Source organism: Pleurodeles waltl, chromosome 10 (genome assembly GCF_031143425.1).
Source record: "Pleurodeles waltl isolate 20211129_DDA chromosome 10, aPleWal1.hap1.20221129, whole genome shotgun sequence".
NCBI lineage: Eukaryota > Metazoa > Chordata > Amphibia > Caudata > Salamandridae > Pleurodeles > Pleurodeles waltl.
The window spans coordinates 401,106,487-401,123,711 of NC_090449.1; the positions used below are offsets into that span (position 1 = coordinate 401,106,487).

Consider the following 17,225-nt stretch of genomic DNA (forward strand, 5'->3'; position numbering starts at 1 on the left):
TTGCAAAAATGTTGCTGTAGGTGAATAGTGCCGCTGTTCTCTGGAGTTTCTTGGTCCTTCGGTTCAGGGCAGTCCTCTGAAGCTTCAGAGGTCGTTGGTCCCTGTCGGATGCTTTGCTGTGCAGGATCTTTGAGTCTGGATACAGGCCGGTAGGGCTGGGGCCAAGTCAGTTGCTGTCATCTCTGCAGGGCTTTCAGGTCAGCAGTCCTTCTTCTTTGTAGTAGGTTGCAGGAATCTGATGTCCTGGGTCTCCCCTAAATACCAGATTTAGGGGTGTGTGTAGGTCAGGAGGGCATTAGCCACTGGCTACACACCTGGAGGGTGTCTACACCCTCTTTGTGCCTCCTTCCTGAGTGGAGGAGGGCACATCCCTAATCCTATTGGGGAATCCTCCAATCGCAAGATGGAGGATTTCTAAAGGCAGGGATCACCTCAGCTCAGGGCACCTTAGGGGCAGTCCTGACTGGTGGGTGACTCCTCATTGTTTTTCTCATTATCTCCTCCAGCCGTGCTGCCAAAAGTGGGGGCAGTGGCTGAAGGGGCGGGCATCTCCACTAGCTGGGATGTCCTGGGGTGCTGTAACAAAAGGCATGAGCCTTTGAGCCTCACCGCTAGGTGTTAGAGTTCCTGCAGGGGGAGGTGAGAAGCGCCTTCACCAGTACAGTGTTTGTTCCTGGCCAGAGTGACAAGGGCACTTTCCCCATGTGGCCAGAAACTCGTCTGGTTGTGGCAGGCTTGCAGAAACTGGTCAGCCTAGCACTAGGAGTCGGACTGGTATTCAGGGGGCATCTCTAAGATACCCTCTGGGTGCATTTTACAAGAAATCCCACACTGGCATCAGTGTGCATTTATTGTGCTGAGAAGTTTGATACCAAACTTCCCAGATTCCAGTGTAGCCATTATGGAACTGTGGAGTTCGTGTGTGACAAACTCCCAGACCATATGCTCTTTATGGCTACCCTGCACTTAAAATGTCTAAGGTTTTGCTTGGACACTGTAGGGGCATAGTGCTCATGCACGTATGCCCTCACCTGTGGTATAGTGCACCCTGCCTTATGGCAGTAAGGCCTGCTAGAGGGGTGACTTACCTATGCGACAGGCAGTGTGAGGTAGGCATGGCACTCTGAGGGGGGTGCTATGTCGACTTAGTAATTTCTCCCCACCAGCACCCACAAGCTGTGAGACAGTGTGCATGTGCTGGGTGAGGGGTCCCCAGGGTGGCATAAGACATGCTGCAGCCCTTAGAGACCTTCCGTGGCATCAGGGCCCTTGGTACCAGGGGTACCATTTGCAAGGGACTTATCTGGGTGTCAGGGTTGTGCGACGCCTCGTCAGGGGTAGTAAGCGCTATATAAATACGATTACAATACAATACAATACAATTGTGGGAACAAAGGTACAGTTTAGGGAAATAACATTGGTGCTGGGGCCTGGTTAGCAGGAACCGAGCACACTTTCAGACATAACTGGCATCAACAAAGGGCAAAAAGTCAGGGGGTAACCATGCCAAGGAGGCATTTCCTTACAAGGAGCATCTCTAGATGGGTTGTTCTCTGCATCACAATATGCTACGCTTTGGGTAAGAAGCAACCCCGTAGGTTTTGGTTTGAATGCTGCCACAACCACGACATGAGCACACCTAGTTCCAGCCTTGGCCGTCTGCCAGGCAGCAACATGGGAGTCCCTCCACACAGTCACATAACACTATTGTCTTGACAGTCCAGTCCGCAGGGACGGTTACTTTGGCTGTTCGGTCCTGCAGGACTTCTTAAAATGATCTTGGTTCGCAAACCCACCTCTGGGGATGGTATTGCTTGGGTATCTATTCTAAAGTAAGGAACCAGCTACTAGAAGTCTCTATCGGATGAACAAGTTTCTTACCTTAGGTAATATCTAGGGACATGGACTTCCTTTTCTTGGTCCTCGTTCTGGCACACCAGTCTCCGTGTTCTTCGTGTCTCTGAGCTTCTGATGTGGAAAGCTGCGATGCCAATGACAGATGCGGAACCGACCGATGCCATCTTATGGTGTGCAAGGGTACTGCTCAAATAAAAATCTCTGGGTCCAGTCTGACTCCTGGGGGAAATTCTAAAGTAAGGAATCTGCAATAAGAATATGCCTCTACTGAAGGTAAATAATTTGTTCTTCTGGATCCAATCTGATGCTTTAGGAATATTCAAAAGGTGTTGAATCTTTACCAGAAGGAAAGTTAAAGTAGGTAAGTAACTTGTTCCTCAGTGTAATGGGTCGAAGACCAACATAATTATCTTTTGGTTCCTGGCTGAAAAGAGAGAAAGGAAGCAAAAATGACATGTTATGCTCTTTTTATGTAGTATTAAATAATGACATACAATGCATATTTATTTGACAAGTTTATATTCCTTTGATTTTTTTATTTTTCCTTCTGTCTTTCCTTAGAATGATGGTAGAGCTTCATCGGAAGGTCTCCAGCCTCATTGAGTTTCTGAAGCAGAAATGGGCCCTGCAGGAAACACGTGTTGTATCTTTTTCTCTGATTCCTTAAGTGACGTTTCAATTGTAACAGATCTTAATGTATATTTACCAAGGCGCAGTGTAAGTATTCTGAGGCATGTATGACTGTAGATAGGCATACTCTGCATACTTCTGCCATCCAGTGTTGTCCGGTTGCGCAAGTTGTTTTTCTTCGAAGTAGTCTTTCCAGTCACGGGGTGTGCATGGACTATCATCCCTATTGTGAATTGGGCTTGGTCCTCTTCCTTTACAGGGCATCCTCTACGAGGATCCACTTTTGTTTTCTTGCAGTCTTATCTGGGTCGTGCAAAATCCTCTCCAAGTCCAGTTCACTTTGGAGAGTCCAGTCGTGACGGGAGCCACTATCCACCCATCTGTGGATGCAGGACCAGGTCGAAGATGAACGAAGACAGTCAGCAGTGCAGTTCCGGAAGTGATGCAGTCAACGTTCCACGCCGGAGGAAGAATTGGAGTCAATCAGTGATGTAGAAAAAACACCAACATGTCTTGGCAAAGGCAAATGTTGTAGAAGAAATGTGGAGCTGTCTGGGACCAGCAGGATCCAGAGGGACTCAACCCATGGGAAGGAGTCCCGGGTGACCGTCCGCAGTAAGGAGAGTCGCAGGAAGTGGAGGCAGCCCCCCACAGGTGACCCACAGACAGCAAGCACAGGAGTTGTGGTGAGGCCTACGCATCACACCTAGAAAGGAGTCCCACGTCGCTGGAGAAGCACGCAGAGGGCTGTGCGTCGCAGGGAAGAGGGCTGGGGGCTGTGGCTACATGGAGCCTGAAGATCCCTTGGAGGAGATGCCAACAAGCCTTGGTAACTGCAAGAGATGCAGTGCATGAGGGTACTGTCCTGCATGGAGCGGCAAGGGCATACTGTCTCCCAAGTTGGACAGCTGATAGAGAGGACCAATGGGACCACTCCAGACCACCGCATCATGCAGAATCCCCACAGCTCTGGAGAGGAGATCCACGCACCCAGTCGTCATTACAGTTGGTCCCTGTGGATGCAGGGGAATGACTCCTTCACTTCAAGTGATATTCCTTCTTGCTTCTTGTGCTGACTGAAGACTTGCCTCCCTCAGAGGATGCACAGCCGGGGAAATGTTGCTGGAAGGAGCCAGAGAAACAATGTTGCAGAACAGTCTTGTGGCTGTAGATGCAGATTGTCGGTTCCTGGAGGGTCCAGTTGCAGTTCCAGTGGCCAGAAGGTGAAGTAAACAATGCAGAGGAATCCTGCTGGAATCTTGCATGTCGGACTCAGATGCTCCCAGAGGCCTCTGTCCATCTTGGATTCAAGATGGCAGAATCAAGTGGCCACTTGGAGGAGCTCTGGGCACCACCCCTGGGGCGGTGATGGACAGGGGAGTGGTTACTCCCCTTTCCTTTGTCCAGTTTCGTGCCAGAGCAGGGACCAGGGGGGTCCCTGGACTGGTGCAAACTGGTTTATACAAGGAGGGCACCAAATGTGCCCTTCAAAGCATACCAGTGCCATGGGGAGGCTACCCCTCAAAAGCCATGTAACACTTATTTCCAAGGGAGAGGGTGTTACCTCCCTCTTCCACAGGAATTCCTTTGTTTTGCCTTCCTGGGCTTGAGCTGCTCAAGCAGCAAGAGGGCAGAAACCTGTCTGCAGGATGGCAGCAGTGCAGGCTGCCTGGGAAAACCGTGTAAACTGGTAGGAGCAAAGCTGGGGGTCCTCTAAGGAGCCCCCAGAGTGCATGGAATCATTCAACCAATACTGGCAACTGTATTGGGGTATGATTCCGACATGTTTGATAGCAAACATGCCTAGGTTCGGAGCTACCATTATGTAGCTTGGACATTGGTATTGACCTATGTCCAGTATACGGTTATAGTGGCTTCTCCACACTCAAAATGTCAGGGAAAATGGAGCTGGAGTTCATGGGGCCACCTCTGCTCATGCAGGGGTGCCCTCACACACAGGTACCTGCACCGCCCTCTGTGCTAGGAGGTCCTGCCATAGGGGTGACTTACAGCGACCTGGTGCAGTGCACCTTTTCACGCAGGCTGCAATGGCAGTCCTGCAGACACAGTTTGCTTTGGCTTCCATGGGTAGCATAAAACACTGGGGTACCTAGATTCCATAGACTAGGGACTTACATCTGGGCACCAGTGTGCCAATTGTGGGGTGTGTAAAGTCAGCAACAACCAAATTTAGAAGGAGAGAGCACAGTCATTGGTGTCCCGGTTAGCCTGATCCCATTGAACAAAGTCGAAACACACTGACAGCAGGCAAAAAGTTGGGGGAACCATGCTAAAAAGAGGGTACTTTACTACATCCACCTCTCCCTCTACTTCCATTTCTGGTTCGGAAGCTCAGGCAAATCTCTCTCACAATGATCCTAGTAGCTCCCACCTGAGCTTGTCAAACCTGGTTTGTGACACTACTTGACCTCTCCAGGCCTCGAAAAATCTACTCGCCCACTTGCTATGGCAAGTCATATTTTATTAGATGAAGCTATTTTTAAGACCTTGCCCCTTCTGGCAAGTGTTTTATTAAGTCAGCAAGTGAAGGAGCAATAAGGACACCTTTAAATCTTGTTCTTATCCTGTCACATTTTCTCTGTGTTCAGAGACAGTTGTTTTGTCTTCTTAAAAGTTACTTTTCCTTATGACTGGTGAGTTCTGGGATTTTGTAAGGTGAATTGTCTTACCTGCTGTACAAAGAGTGTGGAATGAAAGGCTGTACCGTGTCAGGTTTTTCCTAACACACAACTGTTAAATAACTATGTCCGCTGAACAAACATTTCAAAATATATTTCAGTAGTTTTGAAAGCTAATTTTTTTGTACTTCTGTGTGATGAAAAAAATATTTTAATAGGATGAAAAAAAATCAGAACACTTTACTTGGTGATGTGCTAATAATATGTTTTCTAAAACCCAGTTTTCACATATTATTTGGCAATAAACTATATAGTAGGTTTTTGGACATTTCTTGGAAACTTACTGTCTACAAGTGACTGTGCACATCATGCTTTAGCAATATACTTATTAATAGTAAGTGTTTAAACAAATTGAGAATCACTTGTGCCCTGATGGCAGTGCTATTAGGAAACGAAGAGTCAAGCCATGCATTATAATGCATACCCTATATGTGGGCTAGATTCTTAATATACATGGAACCAACATTTAGGGACTAATTTTGAGCTCCGCCACCCACCAAACTCTTTTGGATGGAAAACCTCCACTACGGTTTTCCGCCCGCCAGTCCATAGAAAGAAAAGCGTTTTTACTTGGAGGCACTACAAAGAGAAATCCTGAATAAGCTCCTCAAAATCAAACTTGAGCATGTTCTAAGAGCCTAGCAGAACCAAGGATTCCATTAGAGGTTCTTCCTCATAAATATAAAGGCAGGAGACTAACGCCCTGTTTAAGAACTTGGGCTCGCAAAAAATTCATCAAGAGGCAGAGCGTCATAATGGTAATGTTGCTAGATGTATTTCTATCTTTCAATGCAAGAGGTTGCATTTTGTCAATAGACCTGGAGTCCACATATTCTCACATATAAACTGAGCAGCTGTCTCACACCTCTTCATCCACACCACTACGAGGCCCTGCATCCCATAACTGCACCCCAGTGGTCATCACACAATGGAAGCATTTCCCACATAGGATGAAAAATAAATAGAGCACCCTTCCAACTACACACCCTACGTTGTGTAGCTTGCTGCCTGTGTATGCAAAGCACTTCAGTGCTCCACATGGGAGTGGTAAGTGCTATGTAAATAATGCAATACAATATCAATCTATTCTTATCAAAGTACTTCAGTTTTATGGTCAGTGGTCCACATTAATAATTCAAGCCCTTCCCATTTGGAGTCAAATTTGCTTTGCGGATCTTTACAGAAAGCTTCACCCAAATGGCATCCCCTTTTATGTCGACTCAAAGCGTGAGTTTTTCCATACTTGGAGAATTTGCTGGAGTAAAGCGCATGTGATCCAAGAACTAGATGGTTCAATTAAAGAAACTGTTAACCTCTTTTACCAGCTCAGATTAACTCTAAACATTAGGAAATTGATTCTTATGCCTTCCAAAGAATGTTGTACTTAGACACACAGATATGTGCGAACACAGTCAAAGCATTTCCATCATGTGAGACCTTCACTTGAAGTCAGATTACAGCTCGAAAATACAAAGTACTGTTAGGAATGATGTTGTTGTGCATTCCTGAAGTGCTTGTGAATCCTCTTTTTGCAGGATCAGTTAGATCTTTGGTGGCTGCCTGTGCTTCAAACTCCAGTAAAAAAAAAAAAAAAAAAGATCTCTTGTGGTTAATGTTAGATCACATTGTTGTAGGACAAGATCTGCATGTTGAAAACCCTAAGATTCATTTGTCAGTGGGTGCCTCCCTAAAAGGGTAAAATTCGTATTTTCAGACTGCGACAGCACGTGATCCGAAGCCAACAGAAAGTCTCTCCACATAAACTTGTTATAACTAAGAGAAGTATGAGTGGCATTAAGAGTCTTCCAAGAGTAGGTCTAAAACCAGTAAATATTGATAAGCACAGATACTGACATTGCTACAACTTAGCACTAATTTGCCAAGCAAAGAGGACCAATATCTGAAAACTGTTGCAGGAAGCTCAAAAGTGGTGGCATTTAATAGTGCACAAAGTGGGACTCTTACCTGGATTGCACAACATGCGGGTAGATGCTCTAAGAACACAGACTGCCACTATTTGGAGATAGACTCCAGGTTGCTGGTAAAATGGAGCATTCCAGAATTAGACCATTCATTCTTCCTTAGAACCCAAAATGCTTACTTCACAAATAGAAAGATATCAATCAACCCAAGGGGAAGCTCTTTTAATGCCTTGATCATGGATATTTTCCTGCAGCTTTGCAACAATCCTGTTGATTGCCAGAATCCTCTGAAAGGCCAAATGGGAATCCCGCTGCCTCATCCTAGTCACTCTGTTGTGGGCCAGTTTTGGCGATCCATATCTCCTACTGAAGGATGGTGCCTAAGTGCTGAATCACAAAGCATCCTTCTTGTACTTAAAGCCTGGCTTCTTCAAACCTAGAGTTTGGAGTATTAAATCTGCGTCCGCAATATCTATGGGCCCTCCAGGCAGCTAGTGCTGATTCCATTAATACATAAAATTTCAATTGGAATAGATTTTGCACTTAGGCAAAATAAATATGCTTGAGATCCACTGCAAATGAGTGCATATTATTTCTGACCATATTTACTTCATCTGGCCTAATCAGACCTCATATATTTTTCAGTCCGGGTGCATTTGACTGCAACATCCAGAAACACTCCCTTTTAAACCTGTATTCTGCACAATAAGAATCGTTAAAGAGTTTGAGAGGCTTCTTTATACTTTATCCTCCATGAACCAAACAACCACCTTGTTGGGAACTGAACATAGTTCTTAGAGCCCTTGTGAGAGAACCAGTTTAGTCTGTTCCTCAACTCTTCTTCCAAATCATCTTGTGGAAGACTGCTTTTGTTCTGTCTGTAACTCCACCAGATGAGTCTGAGATATAGGCTTTCTCAATTAAAGCACCCTTCCTTACGTTTTCCAAAGATAGATACCATGCTTCATTCCAGATTCCTTTTTTCATACTATTTTAATGCAAAGGTCCATTTGCCAAAAATTTTTGGTCACCCATCGACAAATACAGAAAGAGCATTGCAGACTTTAGACTTTAAGTGATGCTTTAAAAATAGGGTGTTCCCCAAAGTGACATTTACCATTTTGACTACCATAGGGTTCTTTGGTCTTCAGCCCTTCCAAAAACGGCCCAACTGAGGTGTATTTAGAATGTGCTGAAAGAACTGTTTTTTGAGAAATTAGTGATTAAGAATGTTCTGGTGTGGGCAAAAGAGTTTGCATTTTAGAGTTCTGAGTGGTTAGTTTGCAGAATTTGAGTGGATTCCCAAATCAAATTTAGGGAAAAAAGTAAAGGTGCACTATTGGACTAGGGATCTTTGTTGCTCCTGTTGCTGTTTGCAGATTCAATAAGTTGCACACCAGACATTTTACATCCAGTACAGTGCTACTGACCTCACAATATTCTAGTAAGTAACATTGAAAAGCACAACATAATTTTAATAAACTGCTGAAATCAATACATAATACTACAAGCATAGTTGTCTCGCTCATGGTCTTAAGTGTAATATGATATGTAATCTCATCTGTAAAAATATTTAAGGTATTTTTAATTCCATCTGTCTGAGTGAGGGTGAGGTCAAGAGCAATGCTTGTGGTGTGAAGGTTTCTGTTTGCATGTCTGTTTTGTGAGTGATGATGGATTCCAGTCCTAACCATAACTTGAAAGTTTAAGTAGTTTTTTTGTATTCATTTGCAGCAGTAACTCCACTGTTTTTTCAGTGAAAAAATATATACACATGATTTCATCATAATATATAGATCAATTATTGTGGCTCCCCTTGGTAAACTGCCCTCTATAATAATGTGGAAGAGGGAACAACACTTTTTCTGATACAGCGTATGCATTCCTTTCAGCACCGCAGATGTTTCAGGGCTATACACTGTTCGGATGAAGCATGTCAGTGGATGTAGCTATATACCGCTTGCAAGATATGAGGAAACCTGCATTTGAAGTTTGTGCGAGAACTTTGTATAACCCACAATCTTTTCAGCAATACATTGATTAATAAATAATGGCTATTACTTTCGTGGTGTACAGGCTTTCCAGGAATGCATACAGTGACACATGGAGGGAGATGTAATAACTGTTTTTTTTTCTTGCTGCTGAAATGGAAGCAGTGTTGCACATAATTAAATAGGAATCCTTGAAAACATATTCTGTTGGAAAATTCAAGGGAAAAAATGCCCAAACACACAAAATGTATGTCTCTCTATTTGTAACCCCATAATCTCTTGCTCAAAGGAATGCTAAAACATGTTATATTAACCAAAAGAATGAAAATGGGGGTTTGTGACCAGCAAGCTGGCTATGTGCAAGTAGATTTGATGGGCTGACGCTGTGGCTGAAATCCTACAAATATTGGCTTCCTCTGCTGAACTTGAAAGGTAGCCACTAAAACTGCAAATGATACGTGTAGGAAGCTGGCCTGGTGTGTGGTGGGTACCTATGGTACTTACACCTTATACTGTCGCGTGGGCTCTCATTATCCTAAATGAGACTACTGGATTTCTAGGCAGCCGGATCGATAACGGTGTGGGGGACTGAGTCTGACCCACGTGTAAGGAACTCTGCCACCCTAAATCCGGTTGTTGCTCCGGCTAACTAGCAGTGCCTCATTTCTCCCACGGGGAAGAAATGATTGGGCAGCCGAGCGCATGACATCTTTGGAACTTCTCAGGGAAGTCGTGGTCACTCAGATCCAAACCAACTCTCTCATTCACAATATGGTCTCATATACAAATGACAAAGACAGTATAAGTTTTATATAATGTTTTAATAAAACGACTGTATTTTAGATATTAAGGCGTGAGCCGCAATAACCAGAACAATACAACATAGTAGGATTGATATAGTAACCAGGAGAGTAAAACATAGAAATAAAGCTATCCTAATTCCTAACCGTTTCTACTCTCCCTCTGCTTGTTCTATTTAGAGCACAGCATGTTAAGCTTCTAGCTTGCCTTTCTGTATCACTAGGGAGACGGACACACTCATACCTGAGCAAAGGCCTGTGATCTGGTTCAGCATCTGCAACGAGGCAGTCAGCGTCTAGTTGTGGTTCCCTGGTCGGAATCTCCCTCTTGCATGTATTGGGACAAGGAAGTGATTTTATAGCTAACATGTCATCGTGATCACAAAATGTTCCTGCGCAGGAATGGCAAGTCTAGACTCCTACCACGTCTATCGGCAATGTACCAGACTGTATCCTTGACTAAAGCACAGAGTGAATATGTTATGAAGAACTCCAGTGCTGAAGTAGGCAAAACAGTGTGATATGAATAAAAAACAACACCGTAGAACTGGCTATTCTGTAAAATAACAGTACGAAGCCTAATAGAAAGCATTTAGAGTAAAGTGCACAGAGGCTCTAAGCTGTTAGCAAATGAATAAAATATATTTAGGGCAAAGTGTGCAGAGGCCTAAGGCCTAAAGCTAATGCGCAAAATATACGTAAAACTGACCACACTACACCCTCCCCTTGTCGGTAGCAAGTGGTTCTAACAACATAAAAAAAAAAAACATGACCTAAATTTAAACCCAACATTTCGACAAGATGAGAAGACAACAAAGTCATAAATTTAGGAAACATGTGACGATAGAGCGAATTGCAATGTAGAGTCAATTTAGTCGGGAGAGAGAGAAAAAAATCCAATTGTCAGACAGAAGCAATAGAACGTAGAAGCTCCTCCACTTCGAGATATGTCAATATCGGAAGATCCACGCCACAAAGTACCATGGAGCAGGTGTGTTCCAAAGCCCCAAAACCATTCAGGGCGGCACCCCGTGTAGTGCCAAGGAAAGAGACAAAACCATCTTCCTCCAGGAAGGGAATCTCATAATCCGCTTCACGAAGCAAACGCAACCATAGTGCACAAGTCTGGGAATGAGCCCTAATCGGGAACATCAACAGATCAAGATCAACCACTGGAGAGCGCTGCAGTGAGAGACAGAAAGCCAGTGCATGTTCAAACCAGCACCAAAGGCATCGAAACACGGGTTACACACAATCCAAAACCGGTCGGAACAACAAAGACCAGTCACATTCCAAATAAGCCAGGAGTGTTGCTCCAAAACACTGCATCATGCGTTCACGACACAGCTGCGCTGACGGGAGCAGCAATACAGGATCTCGTTGCGGCGGGACAGCCATTGCGAAAAAATAGCAACAATAGCAAAACTCCAGCCAATAAAGCCAAAGTAATTGGGAAACCCCCAAAAATGCTTCCGAAAATAGAGTGTATAGCCGAAGGTATCAAACCGAATACGGAAGAGAAGGTGTGAACGAAACCAACACCAACGGCTTGGTGCTAGATGCATTAAATATACGTCCCACAAGTTCACCGAAGTGACTCGGAAAGTTAGTATTCAAAAGGGACTGTATCTCCGCCGATGACCTTGCCACTTGAAGTGCGTAGGTCTCGCTAGCAGATGTAAGGGCCACATGCTTTTGAAACAATAAAGCTTTCAGCCGACTCAACTTGTCGAAATCAACCTTGGAAGTAGCAATATGAGGCCAGATGTCCGCTACCTCCCTTAATTCAGTAGGGGGGAACAACACATTCCCGCAGCACGTAACGGCCTTGTTGACGACAACGACGTAAACTATTCCGGCACGCATGCCACAGCAGCGTTCGCTGTTAAGAACAATGTAACTGCCGTTAGAAAGCACCTGGAAAGTGTTTTTAATAACCGGGACTGGAACTCCCTTCAGATAACAAGCTAAGTTAGCAATCGAAGCGTTACACGCCCCGTGCAAGGACAGCTGTTTACAAACCATTGAATGGCTGACAGAAGCTTCGCATTCGCTGCCGCTAAGAAAAACCTCCTTCAAACCATTAACACATCTGTACTGAAAGGGAAGGTCCCACACCTCGTGTATGTAACTGTCTCCCAATAGTTCATATCTACCCACCGGAATGTGCTTGAAACACGAAGTAAATTGCAAAGTAGAGATAGGCAAATTAATAACCCCATGGATCAACCATTCAGCTGACGGAATCTCAGCTACCGTGAAAGGCAGTTTCTCTAATTTTTCAATATTTAACATAACATATGTTGCTTCCTTTTTAGCCATCAGTTGTTGTTGACGAATCAAATTAAAAGAGATAAAGATCTCTCTGGCACGAATGTGCTGCCATGGAACGCGACCCGCCTTCAAGGTCTGAAGAGTCCAACCCAGCTGCATGATAGATCGTGTCTGACTCTGCCCATGATATAAAGAAGACATGTCTGATTTTATAATGTCAATAGCAGAAGAGACAATGCTGTCAATCGTGTAAACACGGTCAGAAAGGGTATGCATGCCATTATCAACAACAGACAAAGTCTGCAGCAGATTTTCTTGATCAATCTGTCTTAACCGGGCAGCAGCCTCCTGCTGGGAAAGTTTCCAAAACTCATTATACACTTCGTATAAGAACCTTTTTCTCCGGGGCACCTTGGGACCTGACAAGAAATCTTGTAAATCAGTACCATTAGACAGTAACTTGAGGTGTGACTTAACTGCACCCAGCGTGGAGTACTTCAACCATTGTTGACAAAGTTTCCCCACACTGTATGTAGTTATTATATCTGCATGTTCTGGTGAAATGTAACGAGGGTCTGCCCTACTAGTCCTGAACCCCCCAGAAGAGGTAACAAAACGTTGATGACACTGATTAGTGTCTACAGGCCACAATAACCACCCGCCCGGATGTAACGATGAAGCGTTAAGCGTACCATTCTGGACCCAATGCGTAAATTCACTAAAAGTAGCATTCACATAGTGCTGCCAGTTATTTAATTTAGAAGGGACAGGTATGCTAGGCAAAGTCAATTCTCTAATCGACGCCAAGCCCAAACAACTAGTCTGTTGTACTGTGTCATTGAGGAAAATCATTTGCACAGGGATAATGCATGCCCGAAATAATGTATCTCTGCCTTGCATCTGCCAATTTTTCGTACCCCAAACACTTTTCAAGTCAACAGTCTTCAACCAGTATTCATATCCTTCGACCGAAAGTTTAGATACAAACGAATTAGAATACAGTAATTTAGTATCGGTCAACAAAATTTGCTTATTGGAATACGGTGTCACTTTAAAATAGTAAGACTTAGCGTTACGCTGATCATGCCCAGAAAAATATGCAAATTTATCATTATACGTTTTCGAACTCCCTTGTGGAGGAGTCGAGCAATGTTCCCATTGTACATAATTAAAGATGGACTTAGGGCTACTCGCTTTGTGAATGAAGTGGTGTCCATAATGGGTTTAGCAAAACATATCACCATGATTATCTTTAAATTGGTAAGCATCTTCATCGTCATAGACAGTATAATATTACAAATCTTTTAGCATAGCATCTACTGTCTTCACATCCCAATCATCAGAAACAATGCCTGGAATAACAATATCATTCATTGATAACTTAAGAACATACGGTATTTGAATCAGTTCAGTGGGACCATATATATCAAACATTACTTTATCCCACACAATTCCATCCGGAATTGGTATCGCAGATATGTTCACATTGGATATGTCTCTTCGAACCATATGAGACGAAAAATGTGGTCTCAACACAGTCTCCACGTGCTCAATGTCTGATCGATCAGGAAGAAAATGACCATGTATTACCAGAAAAAAAGGTAACCACAAATCCCAACCATAAAAAAATAGTCAGTACAGCCATAAAAAGCCACAAATAGTTCCAAGGAACAACAAAATATGTACGTTTAAGCCAACTTAGTAGCTTACGTGGACCTCGGATCGAAGACAGCGAAGACGAAGAGCTGGATACAGCCGCATCCGCGTCGTTGAAGCAGCCAGAGGCAGTTCTTGCAAAAGGTGCAACAGTGAACAAGGAAGCTGATGGAGGTTCTCTCCTAGGTACGCTATAAATCACATGTTCAGAAACATCAGTAGAACGTACAGCAACTTGAGAAAAAGAATCTATCAATCGTTGACTGTGGAACAATCGCAAGATCATCTTCCACCCTCCCCAAGCTCGGAGAGGAAACATTGTCGGTGCTAATCACCTGCAGCGGGACTTCTTCCCCAGTAGTGAGAGGGATGCCGGAACTACTGGGTGTCCCTCTTGGTCTGCTGTGCAGAATCGGCCACATGTTGTAACTTGACATTATCAATGGAAACAAAACGATTTCCTTTGGCCCCTTGCAGCGGCGGCAAATTCACAGTTCTCGTGCCGCTCACCCCCAACACCGGGACAGGTGCTCGATAAGAAGGACCAAATTCTTTCTTTACTGCAACCTTTTCACGCACTAGATCCCCAATCCTGGGTATCCAACCAGTAGGTGTTACTGGCTCATCCTTAATTCCAGAGGAGGCAGCACTCGCAGAAGAGTTATCTTCACGAAATTGTTGTAAATCCTGCAAAACAGTGACACAATCATTTATGTCAAAGGGCGTATCTGCCGTCTCCACACCAGGACCATCTAGATCAGGAACATACATTCGTGTTCCGAACAGGCACTCATATGAAGTACGACCCCCCAGTGACCTTCTAGGCAAGTTATTAAGTGCTCTCTGTACTCCATACAGGTGGGCTAGCCAACTACGACCCGTACCTATAACCCTGGCTGTTAAGGATTGCTTTAAATCACGATTTAAACGCTCCACGACAGAATTTCCCTCGGGATGAAATGGAGACGAGAATTGGAGTTGGACCCCCAACGAAGCCATGGTGTCCCTGAATGCCTTAGAGGCAAAAGCAGGCCCCTGGTCCGAATGAAAAGCCGCAACTGCAAATGTATCGACAAAGATACGCAAATCTTTAATATCAGTCCCAGCGTCAGCCGAGCGCTGTGGCCAGACCCACACAAATCTGGAGCACGAATCTACAGCAACCAATATGTATTTGTATGCACTATCTGGTGTCAGCGGACCACAATGGTCCAAGTACACACACTGTAAAGGTCTATTTGATATCAGAAGAGGAGTCTGCTGCGGGCGTCTAGCCGACGATGCTTTAATTTGTTGACAGACGTCACAACAAAGGACATACTGCTTTGTCTCCTTATAGAGACCAGGCCACCAATAACGGGCCTGTAAAAGTGAAATCGTGGCAGCCACACCAGCATGCGCAGATGCCACCCCTTCATGCTTGGGAATTTCACGTACAACAATGCCTGGAATTGTAACAGTAGCATGTAGCGCACCATTCAAGCAGTAACTATATTTCGAAGGAAATCCTTTAGGAAAAGGCGTGCCATCAGCCGTAGCCTTTATGGCAGCTGAAATTTCTGTGTCTGGTTTTGAACTCGAACGAGTCACTGCGGCTACTGTGGCGACAGCCACTGCCGATTTCGCTGCTTCATCAGCCAAAGTAATCCCAGCAACGTGTATTCCAACGCGCTGGTGTCCAAGTGTATGCACAACATGGACATTAGGAAGCGTTTCCTTCAGATCCGCAACCTTACCCCACAACATTTTATGCTTAATGGTGTTGCCTTTAGAATCTCTGAACCCATTCATCTTCCAATAGTGTAAATATTCGTTGAAAGACTGCACACAGTAGTAGGAGTCACAGACCAGCAAGGTTAAAAGTGCCGGATCCGCGTGCTCCAACGCTAACAATAGAGCTTTGAGCTCAGCCAGCTGTGCCGTGCAATCTCCCAAGGTTTTAGTATAAGTATGTCGGGGGCAGAACACTTCCCCCTCCATAGTGCCGCTCACCACCGCACATGCAGCAGAATATTGTTGTTTAGTCCCAACCGCCGGTTGCGCAGAGCCATCAGTATACATGACCACTTCATATTGGTCAATAGGCAATGTACCAGCAGGAACAGGGTATTCTATTTCCTATTGAAGAAATTCTTGAGTCTGCAGTTTAGGGTCAAATACATAATCTACATCAGGGGCTGTCAAAGACGTAGCCCATTGTATCCATCGCGGGTGTAGAGCCTTCGAATTAGGAACACTCGCTTTAGTAACAGCCTCTAAGGCCGGAACCGGGGAAACGACAACAATGCGTTGACCCTGGGCCAGCGGTCTTTCTTTAATAACAGCCATCTGTACTGCAGTGAGAATTTTCTCAGTCTGTGCAAAACGTTGTTCTGCAGCAGAATACAAGTGGGACTTGTATGCTATCGGGACTGTCTCCCCTTCATTAAAGGTGACATACGTAAATTCATCAGCCCCAGGAATCACCCTGATGACCAAATGAGTTTTATTGTCCCGTGTGTGTAAATGTTTAACCGCTAAGAGATCATTCTGCAACTCTCGCAGTATGTGTGTATGCTCAATCTTCCAAAATCTACTTGAAAAATTCGGGCGAATCAGTTCATATAAGGGTTTTATACGTGTAGCATAATCAGGAATGTAAGTTCTGCCAAAATTCAGAAACCCCAACAAAGACTAGAGCTTCCGAACCGTATTAGGAGGCTGCAGTAAAGCACATTTCTCCAAAAAATGTGGCGCCAGGCTCTTGCCCTCACTCGATAACTCATATCCCAGGAAAATAACACTGAGGAAGGCAATCTTCGATTTCTTAAAATTAAACTTATAACCAATATCAGCAAAACCCACAACAATGCGCGATACGCGACTGAGATGTTGCAGAATCTCATCGTCCGTCAAATAAATGTCATCAACATATGATAACGCCTCAGGGTCCAACTCGTGCAGAAGTTCAGTCACACGAGCCGAAAACAGTCCTGGGCTATTCTTATACCCCTGAGGTAAACGACAAAACTTTTTCTGAGAGCCAAACGCACTGAAACTGGTATAGTCCCGACTTTCGGGTGCTATATTCTGGCAGAAAAATCCATTCGAGATATCCAAGGTTGTTTTGTATTTTTTACGCACTATATTATTCATAAGCGCAGCGCTATGTGAATTCTGTATTGCACATGTGCGTGTATGACTATTCAAATGTCTGTAATCCACCACTATCCTATAGGAATGGTCCGGTTTAGCAACCGGAAATAAGGGATTATTCATCGGCGAGACACAAGGCTCAATCACACCTTGGTACTCCAATTGTGTAAGAATTTCCCGAACCGATGCCCTTGCTTCAAATTTAATAGGATATTGCGGCTGTGGCTGAGGTTCGCCTTTAATGGGAATGACATGATAAAG

General features: G+C 44.4%; 1 protein-coding gene across 2 annotated transcripts in view; it reads left to right on the forward strand.

Moving 5' to 3' along the window:
* The window catches only part of CRAMP1 (cramped chromatin regulator homolog 1), a 982,369-nt gene that overhangs the window by 341,958 nt on the left and 623,186 nt on the right, over positions 1-17,225 (forward strand). For both annotated transcript variants that reach the window (XM_069210635.1, XM_069210634.1), the window contains exon 9: positions 2,419-2,500. In XM_069210635.1, the coding sequence (XP_069066736.1) occupies positions 2,419-2,500 (82 nt within the window). The remainder of the gene's footprint in view (positions 1-2,418; positions 2,501-17,225) is intronic.